The sequence below is a fragment of the Zeugodacus cucurbitae genome, chromosome 6 (assembly GCF_028554725.1).
Source record: "Zeugodacus cucurbitae isolate PBARC_wt_2022May chromosome 6, idZeuCucr1.2, whole genome shotgun sequence".
NCBI lineage: Eukaryota > Metazoa > Arthropoda > Insecta > Diptera > Tephritidae > Zeugodacus > Zeugodacus cucurbitae.
In genome coordinates this window covers 36,400,893-36,426,337 of record NC_071671.1, presented here as the reverse complement: position 1 = coordinate 36,426,337, position 25,445 = coordinate 36,400,893, and the positions used below count along the sequence as shown (strand labels likewise).

Here is a 25,445-nt window from a genome sequence, read left to right as displayed (position 1 = left end):
ATTTAATTTAATCGGGGAACTCATGCATTCCCATGCGCATGAATTCCACATCCTTTTGTGGAGGCACAATGTATGTATGCATTTGTTGGCTCTAATAGCTTCACTTTTTCAGTAATCCTTATACAAACATACAACATATTTTTGTAGTTATATATGTAAGTGTTCCTGCTTGGCCAATTTGCCTTACTCACAATCATGCAAGGATTATTTACAAACATTTTTGGGAATGCGTTTGCGGTATTTAATAATGTGAGAAGATGTATTTGGACGCGCAGCTAATACATTTATATACCATGTTTAAGGTGACCTCTTTAATTCTCCAATTTATTCTTTTTGATTTGCGCCCATCTGATTTTACATACGTACATATCTAACGTTTACACAAACGGTACATAAGCAGTGCACACAAGCTCTAAGAGTATTTCCAAAAGTACTTGTACATATATGTAAGTAGGTTTTATATACAAATTATACATATGTGTACAAACAGACCAAAAGCTTTAACAAGAGCAATCATTTAGCATTATATGGCTGTAAATATACTGCATACAAATCCCTTATGATTTCTATCCCTTAAACTAGGCCTGGTGGCTATGCGCCACCAATGATGCAAACATTGAACATAATATTACTTTGTCTCAAATGTCGAATTTAAAGAGCACATTAGTGACGGCAGAATAATGAATTACGGCAATAGTATCTTCGTATGTATTAGCACCGAATTACTTACAAATGGTCGAGCAGCGTTGTTGTACCCACAGCCAATGTGCTGTGATTCCTGTTGTTTGTGAGCTAGAGAAGTTTTCGTCACTGTTTGCAAATATGGAGAATTATGCTGAGGCTGAGGGATATTACCGGTGGGCGTTACGTGTGGGCGCCAAGTAGAGCCACCTCTGTTAAAACAAAGAAACATTACAGGTTAAATATAACGGTTTCACTTAAATACGCCCCTAAACCAAGTTGTTCCTACCTTTGCACAGTCAAAACAAAGTTGTTCCCAGAGCGTACAACAACGTCCTGTGCATCTTTGTGGCGCAAATTGAATACATCAACATCATTGATCTTTAAAACAGCATCTCCAGGGATGAGTCCAGCCTTTTCCGCCAAGCTGCCGCCATTTACCTGCAAAAAAATATTATTACAAGTAAGTGTGTGTGTGAGAGATAAAAGTATTTATCCAAAATAAAATAAATTTATTGACTTTTTACTCTTTCTTTTTTATGTGTAAAAATTTATAGTCGAAGATATCACTTCTGTAAATTTCCAATAGTATAGTTCTTAAATAAACTGCAGTTACAAGAAAACACATTTCTATATTTTCCATTGATATATGGTATTAAAAATTTAAGATTACATACTAAGAAACAACTTTTTTGTTCCTTGACTTAGTATTGTTTAAGCTCTTTCAAAGGCAAAATACGCCATCTCTAATTGGAAACATTGTTGCCCGTTAATTTATTTCAATCAGCTCATTTATATGGATATGGTTATGCACCTCAAATTGAACCTTTATGGACGAAAATTATTATACGCAATAATTTCATATCCTTTTTACCAAAGGGCAAAGTTGGTAAAGAGGTGTTGAACTATTATGCTTCGTGAGCTGGAAATTGTGCCATATGCACAGTATTCGTTGATTAATGTATTTTTCAAACCAAAAACTAGCTGTGAAAATCTATCAAATCATTACGATATGGATTGTGAATTTTAAAATTTATCATATTAGTATTTATACCATAGAAGTTCAAAATGGAAATCAAATTGTTACACGCTCCTCGCATTCCAGTCCATTACACATAGAGCAGTTATCACGATCGTTAAATAGGCAGGTGTCTATTGAGTTTGTTTAGAGCATGAGTTGGTTAATTAATGCACTACAGTGGAGCACTTAGTAGAGTGCTCCACCATCGTATTATTCGACCACATGGTCTGATGTTTACGTACAGTATACATGTATATATACAAAGTTGCTGTGTTTACTTTGTTTCTTTTATAAAATTCTGCTCATTTTTGGAACAGACGTAAATAGGACAAACGATTCTTTAACAAAAAAGTTTTTAAGCATAACCAAAGGAAGAAAATGTAATTGGAGATCCAGAAATATCTTCCCATGTTACAAATTTGTTTTTATATTATACAAATGAAACTACAATGAGCTACTGAAAATTTTATGTACATATATGTGCATGTACAATTACATGAATATGTAATTAAAATAAACATGCATAATTTAATTAATAATTTAATAGTTCAATGAGAGCACAATGACAAAAAAACTCGCTATGTAATGAAAAAATTAGCTAATGACTCAACTGCAGCCAATCGATGATGGAATTCAAACTTTCACAATTTCATTTATGGTTTTAATGCAATGTTTTTAAATCACATATTTATTCGCAAAATTTCGATATCTCAACTCAACTGAAGAGACACTCCAGGGTCCCTTTAACATAGAAAAGTTACAGTTTGGTGAGTTTTATGTGCCGAGAGCTTTTTTCGGCGGTACAGGAAAATAAATCAAAAATTGTTTTCAAATAGAAAAATTAATAATAAAATTCCGCAAGCCTTTGTTACAATTTATTCAATAAATCTTATACAATTTAAAGATTCTAGAATTTTAAGTACTCGAGTGTAATCTGTCTATGCGTGTATGAAATATACATATATGTAAATGTATGTAATTGGCGTTGAACCGTTTAGCCGGTTATAGCCGAATCGATGAGAGCACGCCAATCCTCTCTTTCCTTCGCAGTTCGGCGCTAGTTGGAGATTCCAAGTGTAACCAGGTCGCTGAACTATGTCAATGCTGTTACCAATGTTCTGAGGACCATAAATCTTGTGCAATATTTCCTTCTCCTAGTGTCGTCTCATCTGATGTTGACATCGTCCAAGCTTCTGCACCATAAAGCAGGACGGGAATGATAAGCGACTTGTAGAGTTTGATTTTGGTTCACCGAGAGAGGACTTTACTTTTCAATTCCCTACTCAGTCCAAAGTAGCACCTGTTGGCAAGAGTGATTCTGCTCTGGATTTCAAGGCTGACATTGTTGGAGTTGTTGATACTGGTTCCCAGGTATACGAAATTATCTACGATTTCGAAGTTATGACTGTCAACAGTGACGTGGGAGCCAAGACGCGAATGCGCTGACTGTTTGCTTGATGACAGGAGATATTTCGTCTTGTCCTCATTCACCTCCAGACCCATTCGCTTCGCCTTCTTATCCATGCGGAAAAAAGCAGAACAAACGCCGCGGTGGTTGCTTCCGATGATATCAATAGCCAGCAGCTGAACACTCTTATATAATATTGTACCTTCTCTATTTAGCTCTGCAGCTCGTATATGTATGTAAATACGTAATGTGTTTTGCAATCGTTCATATACATATGTATGTTTTGAACATTTCAACCATTTTGATAATACAAACAATATAGTCATCAGAATAGTTCAGTTTTAAAAATAAGTTGGATATTGAGTAAAATCATTTAAACTTTATACTATTGGTTAAGCTACAATCAGCTACTCTACGAAAGTTTTAATTATTACGATTTTTCAAAGCACAAAACCATTAAATATTCATTCCTATCTTCATATAAGTGTATATTATTATACATATGTATATTTGTATGTACATTATTTGACCTAAATATGTTTTAAGTTTCAAATGTTAGATGATTTAGGAATTAATTTAATTTAAAGTTTGCGAACCATAAGTATGTCTCAAAATATTGACATCCGCATTCATTCATTTCAGTTTTCGCAATTTTATTACATGAAATACAACAAACAAATATTAGGTAAATGAAAAAAGAGTGCTATACTATTAAATATGGTATGTATCACATATTTAATTTGGGCGCTTTGATAATAATGCTTTAATTTCATCAGTTAGACTTCCATCCTCAACTACAAGATTGATGTTAGATCTAAGTGTTATATCTTAATATACTACATAATTCATCAGTACGTGAGTATGTCACTGAACTCCTTCCAAACGCATGGACCGATTTGAATGAAATTTGTTGTGTGTATTCAAATTGATTCGAGAATGGTTTGTAATTACCAAAATAAAAAGTGCATTTATTTTTTTTTTTGATGTTTTATATTTGTCAAAAATAGATGGCGCCATTGTTTCATTAAAAAAAATATATGTCTCAAAATATTGTCCTCAGCATTTAGTTGCCTTGGCTACTGAGACTAGATTTCATATTACGATAAGCTATTTGTCTCAGTTGCCTAGAATACGAAGATAACAGTTGACAATTATTTTGAAAGTATTTGGCAGCATTGTCCAAATGTGAGTAACAATTTGTGCAGTTAAAAATTCAAATACGTGAACAAAAGTATTTTATTTGAATCAATATATAAACAAGTAAGGAAGGGCTAAGTTCGGGTGTAACCGAACATTTTATACTCTCGCAATTTAATTATTTAACTTAATTAATACTATATAATACACAATTTGACCCACATATTCGTCATATATATTGAAATCGGTCGAGTAGTTCCTGAGGTATGGTTTTTTAACCATAAGTGGGCGACGCCACGCCCATTTTACTTTTTGTGAAAAAATCTGAGTGCAGCTTCCATCTGCCATTTCTTATGTGAAATTTAGTGTTTCTGACGTTTTTCGTTAGTGACTTCTAGTAATTTTCAACCTAACTTTTGTATGGGAGGTGGGCGTGGTTATGATCCGATTTCTTTCATTTTTGGACTGTACTAGAACGTGGCTAAAAAAAACAACTGCAGAAAGTTTGGTTTATATAGCTCTATTGGTTTGCGATAAATGTACAAAAAACTTAGTAGGGGGCGGGGCCACGCCCACTTCCCCGAAAAAATTACATCCAAATATGCCCCTTCATAGTACGATCCTTCATACCAAATTTTATTTCCATAGCTTTATTTATGGCTTAGTTATGGCACTTTATGTGTTTTCGGTTTTCGCCATTTTGTGGGCGTGGCAGTGGTCCGATTTTGCTCATTTTCAGCAACCTTCCTATGGTGCCAAGAAATAAGTGTGCCAAGTTTCATCAAGATATCTTAATTTTTATTCAAGTTACAGCTTGCACAGACGGACGGACGGACGGACGGACAGACAGACATTCGGATTTGAACTCCACTCTTCACCCTGATCACTTTGGTATATATAACCCTATATCTAACTCGTTTAGTTTTGGGTGTTTATTCTCCAACCCTTTTGATCTTCCTCTTGTGAAGTACGCTAAGAATTAATATGTTGTTATTTGTTATGTTTACTATATTTTCAAATAGATTTGATTTTGGTTTATCAAACAAAGCGTTTTCATACTTGTTGGCCGCATTTTAAATCCTTCAACCCATCTACTTCTGAGCCTCCCATTACGAAGATTTGCGCAGCGCTACGATTCTTTGCTGAAGGTAGCTATCAGATAGGCCAAGGAATTGCACAACTTATACCCATATTATGTATCTATAATAGCCTGAGTCTGGTCGCCTTCAGGCTATCGCAGCCCAAAAAATACATTAAGAGAGGTTACTGGCGAATATGACAGGCTACTGATCGCCAGTCGCCATTTTTTTTTGCATATTATCTATTATTATCAACCCTCATTATATGTAGTATCCAAATACGTCAAAAGCAAGCTACTGATCCAAGACCAATAGCTTCATTATAGATTGTAGTTTTGAGTAAAGCAGTATATACACACAGACATATATTGAGATGGCGAAGAAATTGTAAATACAAATAAAAAATGAATTTACATTAATATACTTACAATTGAATAAGTTGCTTTTTTAAATATTATTTTAAATAAATGCAAAACCATCCGGAGGTACTATGGAATAGCTTTGAAGCCAAAATAAATAGATTCAGGTCACTACATAGGACTGGAAAAGATTGGCACAAGCTAATATTTTAATAATACTACACTTTTAAGTAATTTGTAATATTTGATTTACTTCTGTAGGTATAGATATTATTATACAGATTCTTTTGAACGAATGAGCACACGCAATAAAGAGCAAAGACTAGATTTCAATGTAGAATTATAGTAGTCAGACGCAAAATATGAAATAAGTAGACAGTTCTCAATATCGTCACGTCAGCGCTGAGCATGCAATCGAACTTACATACATAGATAGCAAGTCATTTCGGCAAGTATTTTATTTTTTTCCTTGTATTATATATATGTACATACATATACATATTGTATGTACAGTGGTAGTATTCTCAAAAAAGCAAAGAATAATAAAACGTAAATAATGTTGTTCACGCATACAAAACTTTATGCTGACAATTGATGAACATGTGAGCACTGGTGTATTAGAAGTACCCCACCTACGGATATTTGCCGTCGGTGTTAAGTACTCTTCTTTCTTCATTCCAACCCACGTTTTACTCTCATTATCATATGGGCATTTGTATAAATAAAGCAGAAATACAAATTCTTGTACCTTACATTACAATTACATGTTCTGAGCCGCAACAAACCGAATATTAGGATCTGTTGAGAACATATGTATAATGGGCCTAATCATGGTTCGATTCGATCGAAAAATTTTACGTCGGAATCATTGAAACCGTATCGAAAATAAAATTTACGATGACATCGAACTCACTTACCGATTATAAAAAATATATTATGAGGCTAATAGATGTCCCTAATTACGAAATCGTTGAATCCGCAAAATCGAAAATGTTGGTCGAAATCTATCCGTTGGTGAATGAGTTGCGGAAATGTAAAAGAAATAAACCATTTGGAAGTTTTTATGTAAATAATGAGTGATTATGTTTTAAAAGGGTATTTTACAGACAATAGACAAAAACAGACTACCAAAAATAAACTGAAGATGTTTAAAAGCGATATAAAGTTGATCCCTCGAAATAGCGAAAGAATTTTCTCAAAGAGTCTCAGGCGAATTTTATTTTTTGGAAGAAATTTAGCAATCGTTAAAGGTCAGTTTTAATTTTTTTGAACAAAGCAAAAAGCACAGGCACTTAATCAAATTTGTCGCATTTGCCGATAAAGGTCGATAAAACAGATTTACGTTCTCACTTTGTGATAAAGCAGTTTATCGACGGAATCAATGATTGCATGAACATTTTCGATCGGAAATCTTTATCGTAGCGAAATCGACATCTCTTTCCTTTTACAATGATTCAGTTTAATGTTTCTTCACCTAAAATACAGTGATCCCCTATAGTGCCTATATTTTCCGACTTCTCCTTTAAGTGCCTTTCCTGCTTAAACGCCATTCATTTAGGTGCCTCATAAGTGTTACATCTTTAACAATAGCACTTATGCTGGGATTACTGTATATCCACTTTGCTAGCAAGTTTTTTGGAGATTAACATCTCGTTTTTTTAATTGTTATAGAGAAGACGAGAATCATATTGATTCTGAAGATCAATTCAGTGGAGGGCTCTTCGTATAAATATGAATATAAATATTCTTGAATCTCTGAGAAATTCGATCTTCTTTCCTTATTCTCAAAATAAATTGACAAATTTGGATTTTTTGGGACTCCAGACTACATTAATCATCAGAATACAGAGCGCGACGATAATGAATCGAAAAGTTAAATACTGAATTCTGTGAATACATACATTTGTATAGGTTAGGTTAGGTTAGGTTGGTCTGGTAGGCCTGCAGGCCATGCATAAATAAGTTAGCAATACCAGAATGGAGTGCTTTCACATGTTCCCTGAGTAGAAGTCTTCGTTTGGAATGACTGCGCCTGACGTGAATTTTAATAGTTTATGAGGCTTCACTAACGATATCTCCTCTAACTTAAACGCTGTCTCGCTAATGCAGCTAAAACGCACAAGAGATGCTCCACTATTTCCTTGGTGCCCCGCTCTTGAAACTTTCTGCATTCCTCCCGATCTGACAGCCCCATCTTATAGGCATGTGCCGCCACTAGGCTGTGACCAGTAAGAATGCCAACCATGGTCCTACAGCCCTTTCTATCGAGCGCCAGTAGGAACCTTGTATATTTTTGATCTACCACTTTGCACATAACCTTTGCAGTTTTACATCCCTGTAGATCCTTTCAGCGAGATTTGAGTTTTCTTGCCATACACCTGTCTATGTCGTCGTACAGTGACAGCTGTACACCACTCTTGGTAATCCCCTCTACGATTTCGTTGCCATCGATGCCTTTATGGCCTGGCACCCAGTAGAAGTGTAGCCTCATATTCCTGGCGAGCCTCTCCACTGCTGTCCTGCTGCACTAGACACTTTTGGCCGATGTACGAAACGAGGTTATTGCATTGATTGCTGCTTGGCTGTCGACGTAGACGTTAATTTTAGAGTATTGGGCTTGTGTGTTGTAGGCTAGCTCTGCTGCCTTCCCAATAGCAAAGACCTCTGCTTGAAATACTATATACAGTCGACTCTCGTTAATTCGAAACTCGAGGGACTCTTGAAATATTACGAATTATCGAGTGTTTGAAATATCAAATGTTTCGAAATTTGTGAGAGAAAATAAATAAAACTTCGAATTATTAAGTGTTGGTTAATTTTTATTTATTAATATAAAAATGACAAGAATACATACATACATGTATTCGTAATGTGAATTAATTATAGCGTTTTCTTTTCTCGATGAAAATGCTGCCTTTTTATATTTCAACATTATACAAATGAACCTTTTTACCTTTTTGAATGTTTTCCATTTTTTACGTGATAAAAGAACAGAGAAATGTCTTCCTATTATGCTAGTCAACTCTCATCCACAATTTGAAAATCCGAATACAGGGCAGAATAAATGTTACATTTTTTTGAGTAAAGAAAACGCTATTAATCTTTCGAAAGAACTTTGTTATACTGGTTTGCTTTAAAGCACAATTCTGCTGCTCACACTGCTCAATAACTTTTTTTAAGATAAAAAGAGCCTGAAATGCTTTTTCATCACTTTCGTTTTGTAGACAGAAGCTTTGTAAGGTATCAAATGAGGATCTTGCTTCCTTAACTGACACCTCTGCCAAAGGTTCCGATGTATCGTCCTCATCTTCATCGTTACTTTGTATCTGTCGCAGATAAAATTTCGCCATCGGTTAGTAAACCTGTGACAACAACATTTTCATCCACTTGAACAAAATCAGAAAAACTCAGACCGCAATCGTCAAACATTTATACTTTCTTGGGCTCATAACTAACGCTAACTTTAAACTGCATACCAACGAAAAAGTAACAGTAACTGAATAACTAAACAAACCAATTCGTGAGAAGTGTGTGCGTCAAATAGTCAAACTAATCATAACAAAAACAAAGTTTGAACTTGTCGCAAAATATACTTACAATCTTTCCGCCTCTTCTCTCTGCAACTTTGAATTGTCGAGTGTTGGACGCTGATGAGTTCGAATTAACGCGTCGTTTTGTTAAATAGCAATGATTTTTTCGTTCGAATTACCAAGTGTATGAAAATGTATTGATTTAGTTCGAAATATAAAGAGATTTTGTAGGGAACTCGTGATAACTTTGAATTATAGGGAGGTTCCAATTATCGCAGGTTTGAATTAACGAGAGTCGACTGTACTATGTATACACTCTATGTTTTCGGTTTGCGAATGTAAAGAGCTAAATATCTCTCGATAATGCAACAGTTTTTTGAAAATTTTGAAACAGCCGCATTTGATTTATGGTATATCTACACACATGTGTGTGTACGGTCGGTCCAGCGAATCGACGGTCAAGACTATTAATAAAAGCCGTAAGCGAGACGTGCGCAAAATAACTCGATTGCGTCTTCGCTGCGACCTCCATCTTGGCGGCAAAAAACTTTATTTAAATATACGCAAAAATGTTTAAAAAAAAAATATAGAAATATACACACCAACACGCCTACATTTCTATTATATTTGTGTATACATATGTACATAAGTGTACAAAACGTGGAGATATTATAAAAGCAATTACATAACCAAATATTTTTTGTACAAACCTTCTGCACGACCAATGGTGTGGCAAAGTCAACGCCACCTTGCAATCGAAAGCCCCAAGGTTGGGCGTCGAATCGCGACAATTTGACTTGTAGTAACTGGGGTTGCGCCATTTTGTTCTTCTTTCTTTGCAGTTAAGTCTATAATGACAAAGAAAACGTAATTTTATTAATAAAGTTAAAATGGAATACAACAAAGAAGTGAAAATTAAAACACACTGAAAATATTGTACACCGAAGAATTGAATTCACTGTCAAATGTTTCAAAAACAAAATTAAGAGCTTAGTCAAGGTTAAATGAGAAATCGGTGAAGACTCATGAATTGGTAACAAAGAGTAATAAACAATTTCGGAACACCCACGTGAAATTCATAAAACAAAAATTTAACTCAGCTTTGTAAGAAATCGAATTAGTAACATTCTCCAATCAATCATATGGCTAAGAGAAAAATATTTACACGCTATATTCGTTTTTTGTGTCCAGGAATAAATTTAGGTTATTAATAGCGTTTTCTTTTTTCGAAAACATTTAACATTTATTCTGCCCTGTACTCGGATTTTCATATTGTGGATGAGAGTTGACCAGCATAATAGGAAGACATTTTTTTGTTCTTTTATCATGTAAAAAATGAAACACATTCAAAGAGGTAATGCTGCATTTGTATAATTGCATTTGCAGAAATACAAAGAGGCAGCATTTTCATCGAGAAAAGAAAACGCTATAAGTTTTGTTTCGAATATAGGAAAACTTATTTATTTTTCATTTGAGAATCCAATTTAATGGTAACAATTGTATTGACTTCGAATACAAAGCCTATAAAACGATATATTCAGATAAAAATATTAGAGTCAAAACAGAGAATATAAGAATTTATTTTAGTTCCTACAGTATTTGTTATAAACATAAAAACAAACTTAAAACACTATTGACTTTAATTATTTTACATATTTTTTATACCTTTGAATGTACAATATTGATTCGACATCTGGTTATTGCATGTCTTCTAAATGTCTTTCTTTCAAAATTATGAGAAGTATATAAATATTTGATGGTAATAATCAAATCGGTTCCCACGCCAAATATATATTTAATAATTTTTCCCTTGGCGACAATGAGATACTGTACGAATAATAATACGGACGAAGCTATTCACTCCAGAATCGATGTTCCTTCGAGAACACTAAACTACCTCTGGCTCCGCTCAATGTGCGAAGTTTAATGTGCGTATTAAATATTGATATACTTTCTACTTTTCTATTATCCTAAATTATTCAAATTGAAATTATGTTAATGTATATTTTCAATGTCGTTTAATTAAAAAAGGCGAATATCAGCTGAATATATATTTCAAATTAATGGTGCATACATGTATAATCACATTCAAGAACAATGAAAAATAAAGGCATCACTTCGATGCACTTCCCGTGGCGATAACGAAGTGAATGCTATTGAACGTGATGACTCAAGCCAATCAGTCAAAGCCACGTCGGAATGCAATAAATCAGCACGAGTTTGTTAAACGAAGAAAACAAATAAATGTATTTATTCATATTATAATTAAGGAAACATAATATGGCAAAATCGTAAAAAGTAAAACAAATGCCTAACATACATACAGAATTTTGCGAGCCTTCATGGACTGAAAAATATTGGGAGTCAACAAGGTTTATTTTCACTACTGAAAATATCGATCATCGTTGTGAGAAAATAAATTTAAAATAGTTTTTTTGTCAACAAAGCGGGATCTCAATACTTTCAGGAGAGTTTTTTTTTTTTATTTTCTGTCCATATGTTACGGTTCCAAAGCACTAAAAAAGACCTAATTCTAAAACAACGGTGAATGAAAAACCGCCGAACTCTGTTGCTATTACATTTTTCACAAAGCTTGACCATTCCATAAGAATCGCTATATCCACATCCAACATACTTGTCACAGAACGTCATTTTAAATGTATTCTAGTCACAACAATAGATAGCATCATGAAGTATAAATTAAATTTAAACCGGTATGTTTTAACCCAAAAAAATTTTTGACCGTTTGAATTTATAATTGTATACGATAGATATAAAAAATTATGGTGGAAATGTTTATTAATACGCACATCTCTATATATTTCACAAACTTGGTACATTTTTTATAACTTGCGAATAAATATTGTTGTTTACTAGTTATCCGGGTTCCATATAATTAACAGCTGTTAGAAGAAAAACTGAGAGTGTCTTATCCACCAAACTACAATAGGCACAATTATAATTAACTATAGACAGTTTTTATTATAACGGATTATTTGTAAAAAATAAATGTATGTAGATATGTCTTAAAAGATCCCGATATAAATATTCTACATAGATCTTCTTCCAAATTCAAGGACTGTCGGTGTTTAATGAACAAGTCTTTAGAAATCCCCGAAACTTCTATCAAATAAGACGTCTGTGCTTTGTGCACATAATGAAAAGTTTAGGGTATTCAATTCAAAAACAATTTTATGCCAACCACTCTATATCTTTTCTACATATAACACATGCATGACCGCATAAAATACTTAAATTACAGAACCAAGTGACGCACAGAAACTATGTTATGCTATGTTTACTGTTCAGAAAAATCCTCAAAACCCTGCGGAGATCAGTCATCTTTCTCACACTTGATGAAATACTTTCCAAAATATTCAAAATCGCCAAAATACCAAAGCATATCTGAGCATGACATCGTGATTTACTCCAATTACGCAATGACTTTCCACCACTTAGAGGTGACGCGTTATAGATGATTGGCTCTGCCGATGATTGACTGTCCGTATTGACATACGTACTTGAATATCAATCGAAGTCAAACATTGCAATATGAATTCGTGCATGTTATAAATATTTAAATACATACAGTGGAAGTTCCATAACTCCAATTTCTATAACTCGAAGTTCTCCATAACTCGAACTCTTGAAGTAGCAATAGAAGGCAACTTTCATACAAATTTCTTTCCATAAATCGAACTTTTTGGTCAGGGCACAACACAAAATTTAAAATTTTACTATCGAGGGAAAAAATATAATATTACACTTATTGATTGCATAAATCATCTAACAAAGGCAAGGGATATATACGCCAAGAGCCAAACAATAGCAAAATGCAACAAACAAAATTACAGAAAACATCTTTAAACGTATGTCCATCAAAATTTTTGCGAAATAAATAAATAAAACAGTATATAAATCTTATTTTACAGCTTTTTGAAAATTTATATGTTTTAATGAAAATTCTATAACTCGAAGTCTCACTAACTCGAAGTTTTTTTGTGGATTATGGTGATTCGAGTTATAGAAGTTCCACTGTATATACCAAATTATTCGAATTTTTTAACATACATGCATTTGTACTTATGCATATTAGAGCACCCACTTACAATAGAAATAAAAAAAAAATAATACTTACAACCAAATACTCGTACGCCAGCCTACGAGTAAAAATTGGGGCACCGCAGTATGCGAATACTGCGCGGACATTCGCAAATAAATCTCAATGCGAGAGGCAGACAGTTGTCTTAAATTCAAATTGGAAATATATTGAACTTTCAATGTACTTAGAGTACAAGCGATGTCGCCATTAAGGTTCCTTGGACCTTAAACTTATTCTTATGGCAAGACGAATTGATGCCCGAATGGTAAAACACAGTACACGAGGAGGTTAGTACTGCATATGAGGCTAATTGGACTATTAACAAAATTTTGTCCATCCATATTGGCCTCAGAAGAGTGGGAAATAATTAGTTGCATTTTGATTCCAACATTCATTAAAAATATAATTCACAAAAAAAATATCTGTACTATATTATTTTATTATTTGAATTTATCAAAGGAACTAGACTATATTCATATTAAAGTAAGATACACTGGAACCTTTTCCCAGAAAGTTTTTACATCAAGCCATTGTTGTTTCGAAAATTTCAGGTTTTCATTAAATTTTCGAAAGATCCATCAAAATTATTAGATTTTTAGGCTCCAGCTTAATCATTCACCCCTAAAACCGTAATACATTTTCAATGCAACGGGCCAAGAATGGTTAAAAATTCAGAAAAGCTGCTCGGTTTTACCGCCTATTTGTAGATTAAATATGAAATAAAAAAATAATCAATTAAATAAAATTAATGTATCGATATAAAACTTATCCAAATAGTAATATTGGTATGTGGCAACTATATTCCAAAAACAGTTAGTGCTTTCGATCAGGGTTGCCGTTTCGGTCCATTTTTTATCCCTTCATCAATTGGTCCATCTTCTTGTCAAATTGGTCCATTTTGAATACAATGCTTTAGGAAATTTACTTTATCCCATAAATGAACAGGGTTTTTTAATTTTCGCTACAATAATATTCAGTGGCAGGCTTCAGTGTCATTAAAGATAGCAATCGTATTCATCTTCCTGTTGCTCATCGAAATTTTATTAGTGATGACTATATTAACGGGGTGAATAAACGAAAATTTCGGACAAAATGGCTAGGCCATTTGCAAAAACAAGTCCGCCATGCTGGTCATGTTTATGCTTTTCCACAATATACCGCTTCGATTATTTGATTTTTTACCCGATTTACTAAGTGAGTGTTGCGCAAATAGCAATATAGCAAAACGTACAAAGTACCGCAGAATTAAGTCAGCAGTGTTGACAGAGGAACTAAGTAAAAAAGCTATGAGGGGCATTGTGAGCGATTTAGGAACGATACAGTTTTCATTGGGGATGGACTCTAACATGCAAAAAAGCCTTGGTAGCACGTTATTTTGACGTTAAATCAAGATGTGTAAAATCTTTCGGAGACTTGTGTGACATTGTTTATAATGTATTTAGTCTTCCGCACAATTCAGCCGATGCCGAGCGAAAATTCTTTGAATTAAGTTTAATAAAAACCAAGCTAAGAAACTGTTTAGAATTGAATACATTAAATAATAAATTGTTGGCCAAGGAACTCTGTCCTTCGAAGGGGCACCCTCATTACATTTGGCCGGCAAAAGATTTTGTGAAATGATTTTAAGATCTCGTATTTTGTTTTTTGTTTGTACTGTTTTTTGTTATTCTATTATTCTTTTAATTAGTTTAGTGTGACATAAGCATATACAGTGAAACTTCGATAACTCGTATTTGCAAGGGACCACAATTTAAATACGAGTTATGGAGTTTTTCAAGTTATCAAGTTATACAACTTATACAGGCAATGTACAGAATATACGAATTATAGAGTTTTTTTATTTATTTTTTCAATTTTACATAAAAAAAACAAGAAATGATTGCACATATTTAAATTTTAAAATATAAAGTACATATGTTATTCAATCAATATATGTATGTATGTATTTTGAAAAATTGTACAAAAAAATTAAGAAAAGTGTTCATTTTAAAAGAAATCCGTAATATGTTTTTGACGGACATTATTTTGGCGTATTTTATCTATGGCATTATCGATGTTTACAATGTCATTAAAAATAATGTCTTCAACATTTGATGCCATGAAAAAAAGACGCAAATTCTCAATTGAAGCTTTCGGAACCTTTGTGGAAACTGAGAGAATTTCAAATGTTTCATCGTTTTCATCGTCGATGTTTTCGAAACCCAGAATTTCATCATCATTGAGGCTTCCAGTAATCACCAACTCATCATCAACATGAATGTAGTCATCAAAGTTTACACGTGTTTCTGCATTTTGTGGAACACGAGGCCACTCTGCTATGTGAAGTACATCTTCCCTGACTACGACTACATTTTGATCCTTAACAAAACCGCAAGCTCGAAAACAGTTTTTAATAGTCGATTTATTGATATTTGTCCAGGCTTTATGAGCAATATTCATTGCATCATAAATCGAAATGGAATAATCCTTTTTTTCCTCGATGCAGTTTAACAACAACTTCTTTACGGTACAATGTTTTAAAACTTTTGATTATGTCCTTTGTCGAGTGGTTGCAAAACTGAAGTGGTGTTAGGTGGGAGAAATTCAGTCTGCACATTGCTCAAAGGTTCCATTGCAGTGTGGGCGGTGCAATTATCAATAAATAATAAAATCTTTCTATTTTGTTTTATCATTTGTTGGTTCACCAATTGTAGCCATTCAAGAAATAGATTACGTGTCATCCATGACTTTGAATTTGCACGATAAAGCATATGATGTTTTTAAAGCATCTGGGTTTCATGGATTTACCAATCATTAATGGTTTAAATTTTTCTAACCCATCCATATTTGCAGCAAGCAACAGAGTAAGACGATCCTTGCTCAATTTGCCACCATGACAACTTTGGCATTTTAAAGACAAAGTGCGATCAGGAAGACACTTGTAAAAAAGACCCGTTTCATCCGCGTTGAAAATATTCTTGGGCTCATAATTCTCTATTAACTTTTGAATGTTTTCTCTCCATTGAACGCACACTTCATCATCAACGGCCGCGCTTTCACCGCAAACTTTTTTGAAACTTACATTATTTCTCTTCTTGAAATTGTCCAACCAGCCATTATTTGCGTTGAAGCCGTTATTTTAAGCGTTAAGCCCAATTTTGCGGCATACACCTTTGCTTTTTCTTTTAGTAAATGTCCTCCAACTGGAATAGTATTAGATTCTCGGCATTGCAAAAACCAAGTGAGTACTCTCTTTTCTAATTCCTGGTATTCTGGTAATTTTTGGCGCTTACGTTTGGTGTTTGAGGGCAAACCCAAATACAGATCACTTTTTTTCAAAATTGATGTGATAGTAGATGGCGCAATACCGAATCTTTTCGCAATTTCTACTTGTTTTTCACCATTTTTTACGGCAAGAATAATTTCTTTTTTTTTTTAATTGCCAATATTTTGCACATACGAGAAATTGACATCTTGCGTCCTAATTGATACTAATCTACGCTAGTTGTATACAACAAAGCAAAACTTATGAATAACCGTAACTGTAAAATAATAACGATTAAAAAACGTACTATGTTTTCGTCACGTACGGTTTTTTGTGAAAAAAATACGAGTTGTAGAGGCTTTTGATACACATTTTTCAATTTTTGTCTCAAGAAAAATACGAGTTATCAAAGAGACCGAAATACATGCATTTTTCGCGAATTTTTCTAGGGACCGAAGAAATACTATGAAATATCAAGGTTATTCGCTTATCGAGGTTACGACTTATCGAAGTTTCACTGTAATATGTACAAATTGGATACTAAATTTTATTTATACGTGTAACAAGTTAATATATGTACCTATATACTCATGTACCTGAAAGATGAAAAAATGGAAATCAAAATCAATTGCATTAATAAAGTGAAAGTATATTTCTTCTTTTTTTTGTGGAAAAATATTTACATTTTTTTTGCTTGCATACTTCATTGCCCTCTTGGGAGTCGAATTAAGCTTGATCTTTTTTTTATCTATTTGGTCCACTTTTTGGTCCATAAATAAAAAGTCAAACGGCATCCGTGCTTGTGATATATTGAAATTATATTAGCTGTAATCGATTGGTCCCTTCTCTGCTTGATATTTTTGGGCGCTGTTCGCTGTCAAAAATTTTACATGTTGCTTACAACGAAGTTATCTATTTGAATTTGCAGGAGAATATACGGATACCTCATTAAAAAAAAAATTTATCGCCGCTTGCTGAGTGCTGCCAATTTTGTTTTTACATATGTAGACTATTCACAATGGTAAAAACGACTCAAAGGAAACATTTTAGACAAAAATGGCAATACAAATATATATTTTTGTAGTTATTACTTCTCAAACATTTTATTCGATGATTAAATAAAACGTAAGGCATATACGTAGCTCGAAACAGAGGGGTAAAATACAATTTTTTATACAGATTAAAGTATCTCTCCATCTAAGAAAATGGTTCAGCACTATTTGCACCATAAGTACTGCCTGTCTGTTTGAATTACAGGATAGAGCGTTCTTTTCGCTTCTCTAAACCCTTAGCCAATCGATGACAGCTATTATTATGTTTTATTGAGAATTGTATAGTAAGTGATCACAGCCACTATATATATACATATATCATAAGTTAATCTGGTATCAAAAATTTGCAATTTTTCCCAATATTTTCATAGTTGGTGTATTTTTAACCAAAATCTTACATATGCAAAATACCCATTGATTGTTTGTAAGAAATACAGTCATCGCACTAGCAGAGTAGATACACATTCACGAAAATATTTACAGTCATGGCCTGGATGATTCACTCCGCTTCTTATCAACGGATACCCATTGAAGCCACGTTTTTGCGTGTGACTCATCGACAAAGTGTCGATCGTTAGGTTGACCATGATTAATACATTTCTTTCAAAAAACCGAAATCGTATGAATATACAATAAAGCATGTTCATAACTGAAATTCGATTATATATACATACATACGTGTATGTAAACGTGAAAACATATGTGCGTATATATGCATGTGGGTATGCGCATACTAAAGATAAGGTTGTATATCTGTAGAAAGGAATGTGACGTTCATCAAGCATAATGTGACGCACAATTATTTAATATTTACCTAAATGTTTTTGATGCGGACATACCCGTACACAACTTCACGGTCCCCTCTAATGTATTTTCGATATTAAACAATTGGGAAATTTAGAAAAGGTTTATCATATACCTACACATATGTATGTAGAGCTGTCAAATTGCGCACATTTGTTACCTGCTTCGCGATGTTTTACCTTTATAGAAGTCTTTAAATGTTTAACCCAAACTGATTTTCTTATATGATATGATATTATATTAAATCATATGAAATATACATTAGGCTTAGACGAAAACTTTTTAAATGTTAAAATTAAACATTATTTTAATTTAATTAAAACTGAGTAAACTTTCGTTGAACCCATTATTTAATTCCCAATTTCTCTAAATAATTGTAAAGTAGTGACCTTGCTGCTCTCTCTGCAGAGGATCCGATACAGCACAATACACCAATTGATACAAATGGCAAACACTTAGAGAAGTACAAAGACAGTGAATACTCAATACTCAAGTGCTCCAAAATGAAAACATTCGAATGGAATATATGAAAAATTAAAACTTACCACCAACAAACATAATGAGTACTTCACAACAGATCATATTGTAATATAGGATCTAATCATTGAATTCGTAGCGAATTCAAATTCGATACAATAAATGCTTTATCATAAAGTGAGACCGTAAAACTGTTTTATCAACCTTCATCGACAAATGAGACATATTTGATAAATCAAATTGTCTGTGCTTTTTGCTTCGTTTAAAAAAAGTTTAAAACTGATCTCCTCAACTTAAAGTGAACTTAAAGTTACTTAGATAAAGGCCCCACTCCCTGTTTCAGATAGGTGTTGTACGTTTTTGTAATTTTTTGGTTACAAACTTAACATCAGTGTCAAACTATAAATAAATTCTTTATCAACCCATAATATATACACATGATGCCTTTACACAGTTTCATTCGTCCAGCTTTGTCTTGCATTGGAGAGCCTACACTCTTGCGCTATATCGGGGAGCAACTTTATATCGTATTTAAATGCCTCAAATTATGTTTTGTTATAGTGTTTTAGTCTCTTGTCTCTAAAATACCCATAAACCATAATTTAATCCGTCATCAGCAATTATTTACATAAAACCTTCCAAATGGTTTATTTCTTTTACATTTTCGCAACTCATTCAGCAGCGGGTAGATTTCGACCAAAATTTTCGATTTGGCGGATTCAATGATATCGTATTTAGTGAGATATGTGAGCCCAACGTGATCGTCAATTTTATTTTCGATACGGTTTCAATGATTCTGACGCATAATTTTTCGATCAAAACGGATTTAATGATTAGGCCCATTAATCATATCGAATCGACACACATCTTCCATATTGTTGGATTTGTCAACAAAGTGCCATGGAGACGTCTGTTACCAACCGAGTTTTATAGACGATAAAAATCGTTGTCTGAATTCTGACATATTATGCTACAGAAACCAAACTAGACCGCTGTGAATAAACAGCATTAATCTAAATAATATTAATTCTTTTGTTTCGAAAACTCACTTAAAAATTTTTCGAAATTTGAATTGGTACTCGTAAAGTCATAGGGCACATGCATACATACGTAGAGATATCGCGTCGAATCCAAAACCAACTCGGTGCCAAATCAATGGCGTTCGCTTTCTTGTGACAGTCTCACAGTCCCATATACCAAAAGCCTCGTAATCATACAGTTCGTTAGTTATGTACACATATAGACGTATATGATATAAACATAGTAGTCAGCTTCAAAAGCTATCGCGGTTCTTTGACTAATCTTTCTTCGTACGTGCATAATGTATATACTCATATGTACATAGTATTTTATACATACTTACTTTTGCGCGAGTATCTTTGTATGTCTGACAATTTTTCTTTCTTTTCATTTCGCTTGCGCATCAATAAAAATTCTATAGTATTTTTGCTGATTTGTACCAACTACCGTCAAACTGGCACGACACACATTGATATTGCATCATCAAAAAAAAAATGGGAAAAAAATTTTACACCAATAAATGTACCTACATACATACATATATACATAGTTTTGATTCAATTTATCGCATTTCGCATTTTACATTTGAGATAGAAAGATTTTGTAAACATTCGAATAAAATGAGATTCCATCGCATTGGGGGATACTAATTCTCCTCGATAGTTTAATTTCTAGAATCTTTTAAATAAATATTCGTAATGGTCTTATTTTTGCCAAATTAATTCACCAATTAAAAAACCAATACCGCTCCACTTTCTCTTTCTAGAATTCGAATATTTTACCACTAGGGACGGTATTAGTCGAAATCGATAAATCAAAATACTTGAATGTTTAAAAAAGATGATCACTTCAAATTTTTGTTCAACATACATAGTTTGCGTCAGTTTCAATATTATGAATGGATCAAATGTCAAAAATCACATCTGCCAAAAGTGAAAATATTTTTTGTTTTTAATTTGTGGAATTGCTTTTGTAGAGGAGAGTAAAGTATTGACGGTAATCGCAACTAGGCGAGTATTTTAGCACAATGAATATGAGTAAGTGTAAGAGGGGGCGTACGATCGCAAGGTTTCAACGTAAGTATGATTAGTATGTTTAAACAACTGGTATAGTTATAACGATTTGCCACTCTCCAATATTTGGTGGAACGAAGGCAGTTATTAAAATATTACACTTGATTTGGCTGTGTGTTCGATTCAACACTCTCCAAGTTTGATTGGCGCAACATATTTTCCCTCAATGAAAGTTTTTTAATAGAAACCACTCGCTCAATAAATCTAAAATTTTCTGATAGAAATTTAAGGTTGCTTCTGACAGCTTAATATTTATAATATGTACGAAAATATATACATAAGTATATATGTATATAAGAAATTTTCATTGGGTACGCAATATACACCTATTATTAATACATTTATGTATATTTATAAGCATGTACATATACATAAGAATGTCTATAAATCATGTTTATATGGAAAGGCATTAATGTATTATATATTGAAATAATACATATTACATGTTATCTAATATCTATATACACATACATATGCGATCTCTATGATTTATATACACACATATATATGTATCTAGCAAGTTGCTTCTGTCAAAAAATCTTCAAAATGAAATATGAATAGCAGCCACATTTCGAAAAGAAATCTTCTGCGCAGCTATTTCGAATTTCTAAAAATAAACTCACCTTGAAAAGTTTTCGATATATCCGCTGTTCTATTGCGGCTGTATATATTTTTAATTTATCAGAATTTAAAGATTCTGAGTTCTTATGCTTTGATGCGCCACAGATACTAGGACAATTTGTTAAACAATACCGCTGCTGCCGCTATTAATCTAATTTTAAAGATGTTGTAGATTTGTTGCAAATTTTTGGCACACTCTTCGCTGAATATTCGGCTGAAAAATCCGTTAAATATTATTCTTACTTTCTTTTTATTTGTATTATATCATATAGAATTATTTGCGTTGCAATATTATTACAAAATTTTGCATTAATTTAATATTTATTAAGATTATTATTTATATTTAACTCTTCGATTTTCATTTTTCAAATGAACACTGATTTTCACAAGGCACATGTAATGATGAACACATGAAAAATTAATTTGTATACCTAAACCCGATAACTTTCAACTTTGTTTACGCACTTTTCGTTAGCTCCTTTGACTAGATATTTTCGTTTAGTCCCATATAGTTTTATTGTGATCTGGTGATCTGTATTCAATCAGTTCGACTTGATCAGAATAATTATGTCGGTTCTTTCGAATTTAGACGACGATGTTGTCTAGGCGACGATTTTCTCTCAACTAAAGGAAATTCATGAAAACCGCTGCGAAAAGTCTCAAAAACACATTGTACGTTTCTCGGGGTAATCATTGCATTTTTCACACCATTCTCCCTGTTGCTTTTGCTCATTTGTATGAATTTATTTGTACCACAGAACCAATAAGCGTTCATTACGTTATAATAATGATTTGTTGTTACCACAAGTGTATACATTTCTATATCTTAGGCATATTTATATATATGTATGTATACTTATGTATGAGCGAATATTCTCGGATATAATATGGTACATTTGGAGCACTCCCTGAAAGCGACCTGTTTGAGCATGTGGGAGACCCCACTGCAAAAGAGAATCGCGAAAACACAGGCGTAGCACGAAGAATTCTCTTGTCCCTAACCGTGTATCTCTTCTATAAGCAGTAAACGTGACTTTTAAAAACTTCACCTTTGCCAATTCTTTTATTTTTTAATTACAACGTACTTTTATCCCCAAATTCGTATGCGTCTGCATAAATACATACATATTTACATATGTACATATGTATGTACGTATATATTTACTTGGTAAACATGCATATATTTACTTATATTTTTAATGAAGGCATATTCGGGTTGTCATTCGTTTTCATTTCACATTTGTTGCTATTCTTCTTCATTCTGAATCAAGTGATCTGTAGAATTCGTATATTTACTTTTTGTATATAGGCATTTATGCACACACATGTATTTGCTGACAACAAAAACATATACATACTACATATCCATTCATTTATATATCTATATAGTATATCTTCAGATTTTGCCAGTTTTGAGCAACATTCAGTGGTAAAAATCGATATAAATTCTGACAAAGTCAACTAGGAATTTATTGGGCCTAATCATTAAATCATTGATTCCGTCGATAAACTGCTTTACCACAAAGTGAGAACGTAAATCTGTTTTATCGACCTTTATCGACAAATGCGACAAATTTGATTAAGTGTCTGTGCTTTTTGCTTTGTTCAAAAAAATTAAAACTGACCTTTAACGATTGCTAAATTTCTAAAATTCTTTCGCTATTTCGAGGGATCAACTTTATATCGCTTTTAAACATCTTTAATTTATTTTTGGTAGTCTGTTTTTGTCTATGGTCTGTAAAATACCCATTTAAAACATAATTTAGTCAGTCATCAGTAATTATTTACATAAAAATGGTTTATTTCTTTTACATTTCCGCAACTCACTCATGAACGGATAGATTTCGACCAAATTTTTTCGATTTTGCGGATTCAATGATTTCGTATTTAGGGACATCTATTAGCTGCAGAATGTACTTTTTCGAGTCGATAAGTGAGTACAATGATTAGGCCAATTATTTATTTGTCGAAATTCCATTCAAAGAAAATTTATGCTATGAGCTATAATTGTTAAAATTGGACAAATCTAACGATTACATAGTTGTTGTTTCAACTATTTGGGGCTAATGGAGCAAATCTAAGATTTATGGAAGTGTATATACATACTTATAAGTATGTACGGATATGTATGTATATTTCGGAATCATTTTAACCAAATTTTAAATATATTGCAGTCAATTGAGTCCAAATCGGAGCTATTTGATAGTGTAAACTCTAAATTTTTTTACGAATCTCACCAAACAAAAAAACATGAGCTATACTCCCAGCATGGTGGCGTCAAAATCATGATAAGGCTTATCTTTGTAGATAATGATGTTGGATCAATTGACTCATTTAGCACATTGTTTTGTGCATTTAAGTGTTAACTTGTACATATTGGTTGGGATATTAATGGAACTTCATACATGAGTAGAATCGAATTATTGCATAGTTATTCAAAAATTCAAGCAATACCAGTCACCAATTTCTTTGCCGGTAAATTTTATGCAATAAAGACGGCAACATAGGAATAATTTTCACATATATAATGTGAATTTGGTTCGAAAATTGTTCAGGAGGTCCAGTCTCCAAGTAGACAATGTAGTGATTTCCATTACACTGATTGACTTTCCAATGTGACAAAATTGATAACATCGAATTAGACGTTTAGATGTTTTTATTGTTAAGCATTTTATTTCCATTTTTATATTTATTTTTTAGCAAAAGCGTACCAATGAATTACGATTTTTAACATCTTTGTTATCATTGCCGTATTTCATATAAAATCTGATTGCTTTTTACTTTGTACACATTATTATTTCTTTAATTTGCACTATTCACCATGTTTTACGCGAATTCGCTTAAAGTCCTTTCCCATTGTAATCACACAATGGGAAATATCTTTATATTAAAAGGCACAGTGATTAAACTGGATTTTCTAAATTCGAACGAAGTTCCGAAGTTCATTTTGAAATGGTTTTTCACAATTTCACTTCATCTCCTTTTGCCACCAAAAAATGGGAACAAAAAAACCCAAACTGCGAAACAAAGTCAGAGGCACTGGTTCATTTTGTGAGCAAAGGAACGATCTTATTTACACAACCATAAAGTTTGTTTATTTTTTCGTCTTTTGTTTGACTTCATTCGCGTTAATTGCTTTCATGCAAAAGACAACGACGGACAAAAACGGCTAGACAATTTGTTTCATTATGCTTCTTTCGCACTATGAAAACTTTTACATTTACACTTACTTAAAGCAAATGAAAGAGCGCACTTCGAGTAAAAATAAACAAAAACCACCTGAGAATGTTCAAATGCAACACAAATGTACAACTGAATAAGCGCGAACACAAACTTCTCTCGACAACACTTTGGAAGCGAATGCCGAACAGCCGAAATGATCGCGTAGTTCATTTGAAAATCAGCACACTGTTCAACTTAAACGGTTCATGTTACTAAAGTTACCGAAGAGAGCATTCGATTACACATTCTCGCATGTACATCTATTCCAGTGGTCGGCACGAGAGGAATTGTGACTGTGTAGGTGAGCACGAAATGAAAGATACCCAGTGAGAACTCTGAAACCTTACATTTTGAGAATGTTTTCCATTTTTTCATGAAACATGCTTTTTGGTGCTCATTTTTTCATTTAAGTTATTTTTTATTAAAACAAATATAATAGATCATAAGAGCCCTAACTTTATTGTCTTTAAACAGCTTAAAACCTTAAATTTAATACATAACATCAAACGACTTTCATAACAGTAAGCCATTTCTCGCAGGGCACTTGCTGGTTCGACAACGGCTGAACGATAGAGCGTAATGTGCTGAACACATAGAAGACGACAAGCGACGAGC

General features: G+C 33.0%; 1 protein-coding gene across 11 annotated transcripts in view; it reads right to left on the bottom strand.

The window, feature by feature from the left end:
• The window catches only part of LOC105219128 (PDZ and LIM domain protein Zasp), a 48,339-nt gene extending 23,345 nt beyond the window's left edge, over positions 1-24,994 (bottom strand). The window contains exons 1-5 of one of the 11 annotated variants that reach the window (XM_011195069.3): positions 24,839-24,994; positions 21,611-21,822; positions 9,926-10,063; positions 971-1,122; positions 731-893 (exon numbers count right to left, since the gene is read on the bottom strand). In XM_011195069.3, the coding sequence (XP_011193371.2) occupies positions 731-893; positions 971-1,122; positions 9,926-10,036 (426 nt within the window). In that variant the 5' untranslated portion in view covers positions 10,037-10,063; positions 21,611-21,822; positions 24,839-24,994. Of the gene's footprint in view, positions 1-730; positions 894-970; positions 1,123-9,925; positions 10,064-21,610; positions 21,823-22,039; positions 22,566-24,838 lie in introns of those variants that run through there. The other 10 variants (XM_011195068.3, XM_011195067.3, XM_029044790.2 and 7 more) reach the window with 10 other exon arrangements.
• Positions 24,995-25,445: the final 451 nt, after the last annotated feature.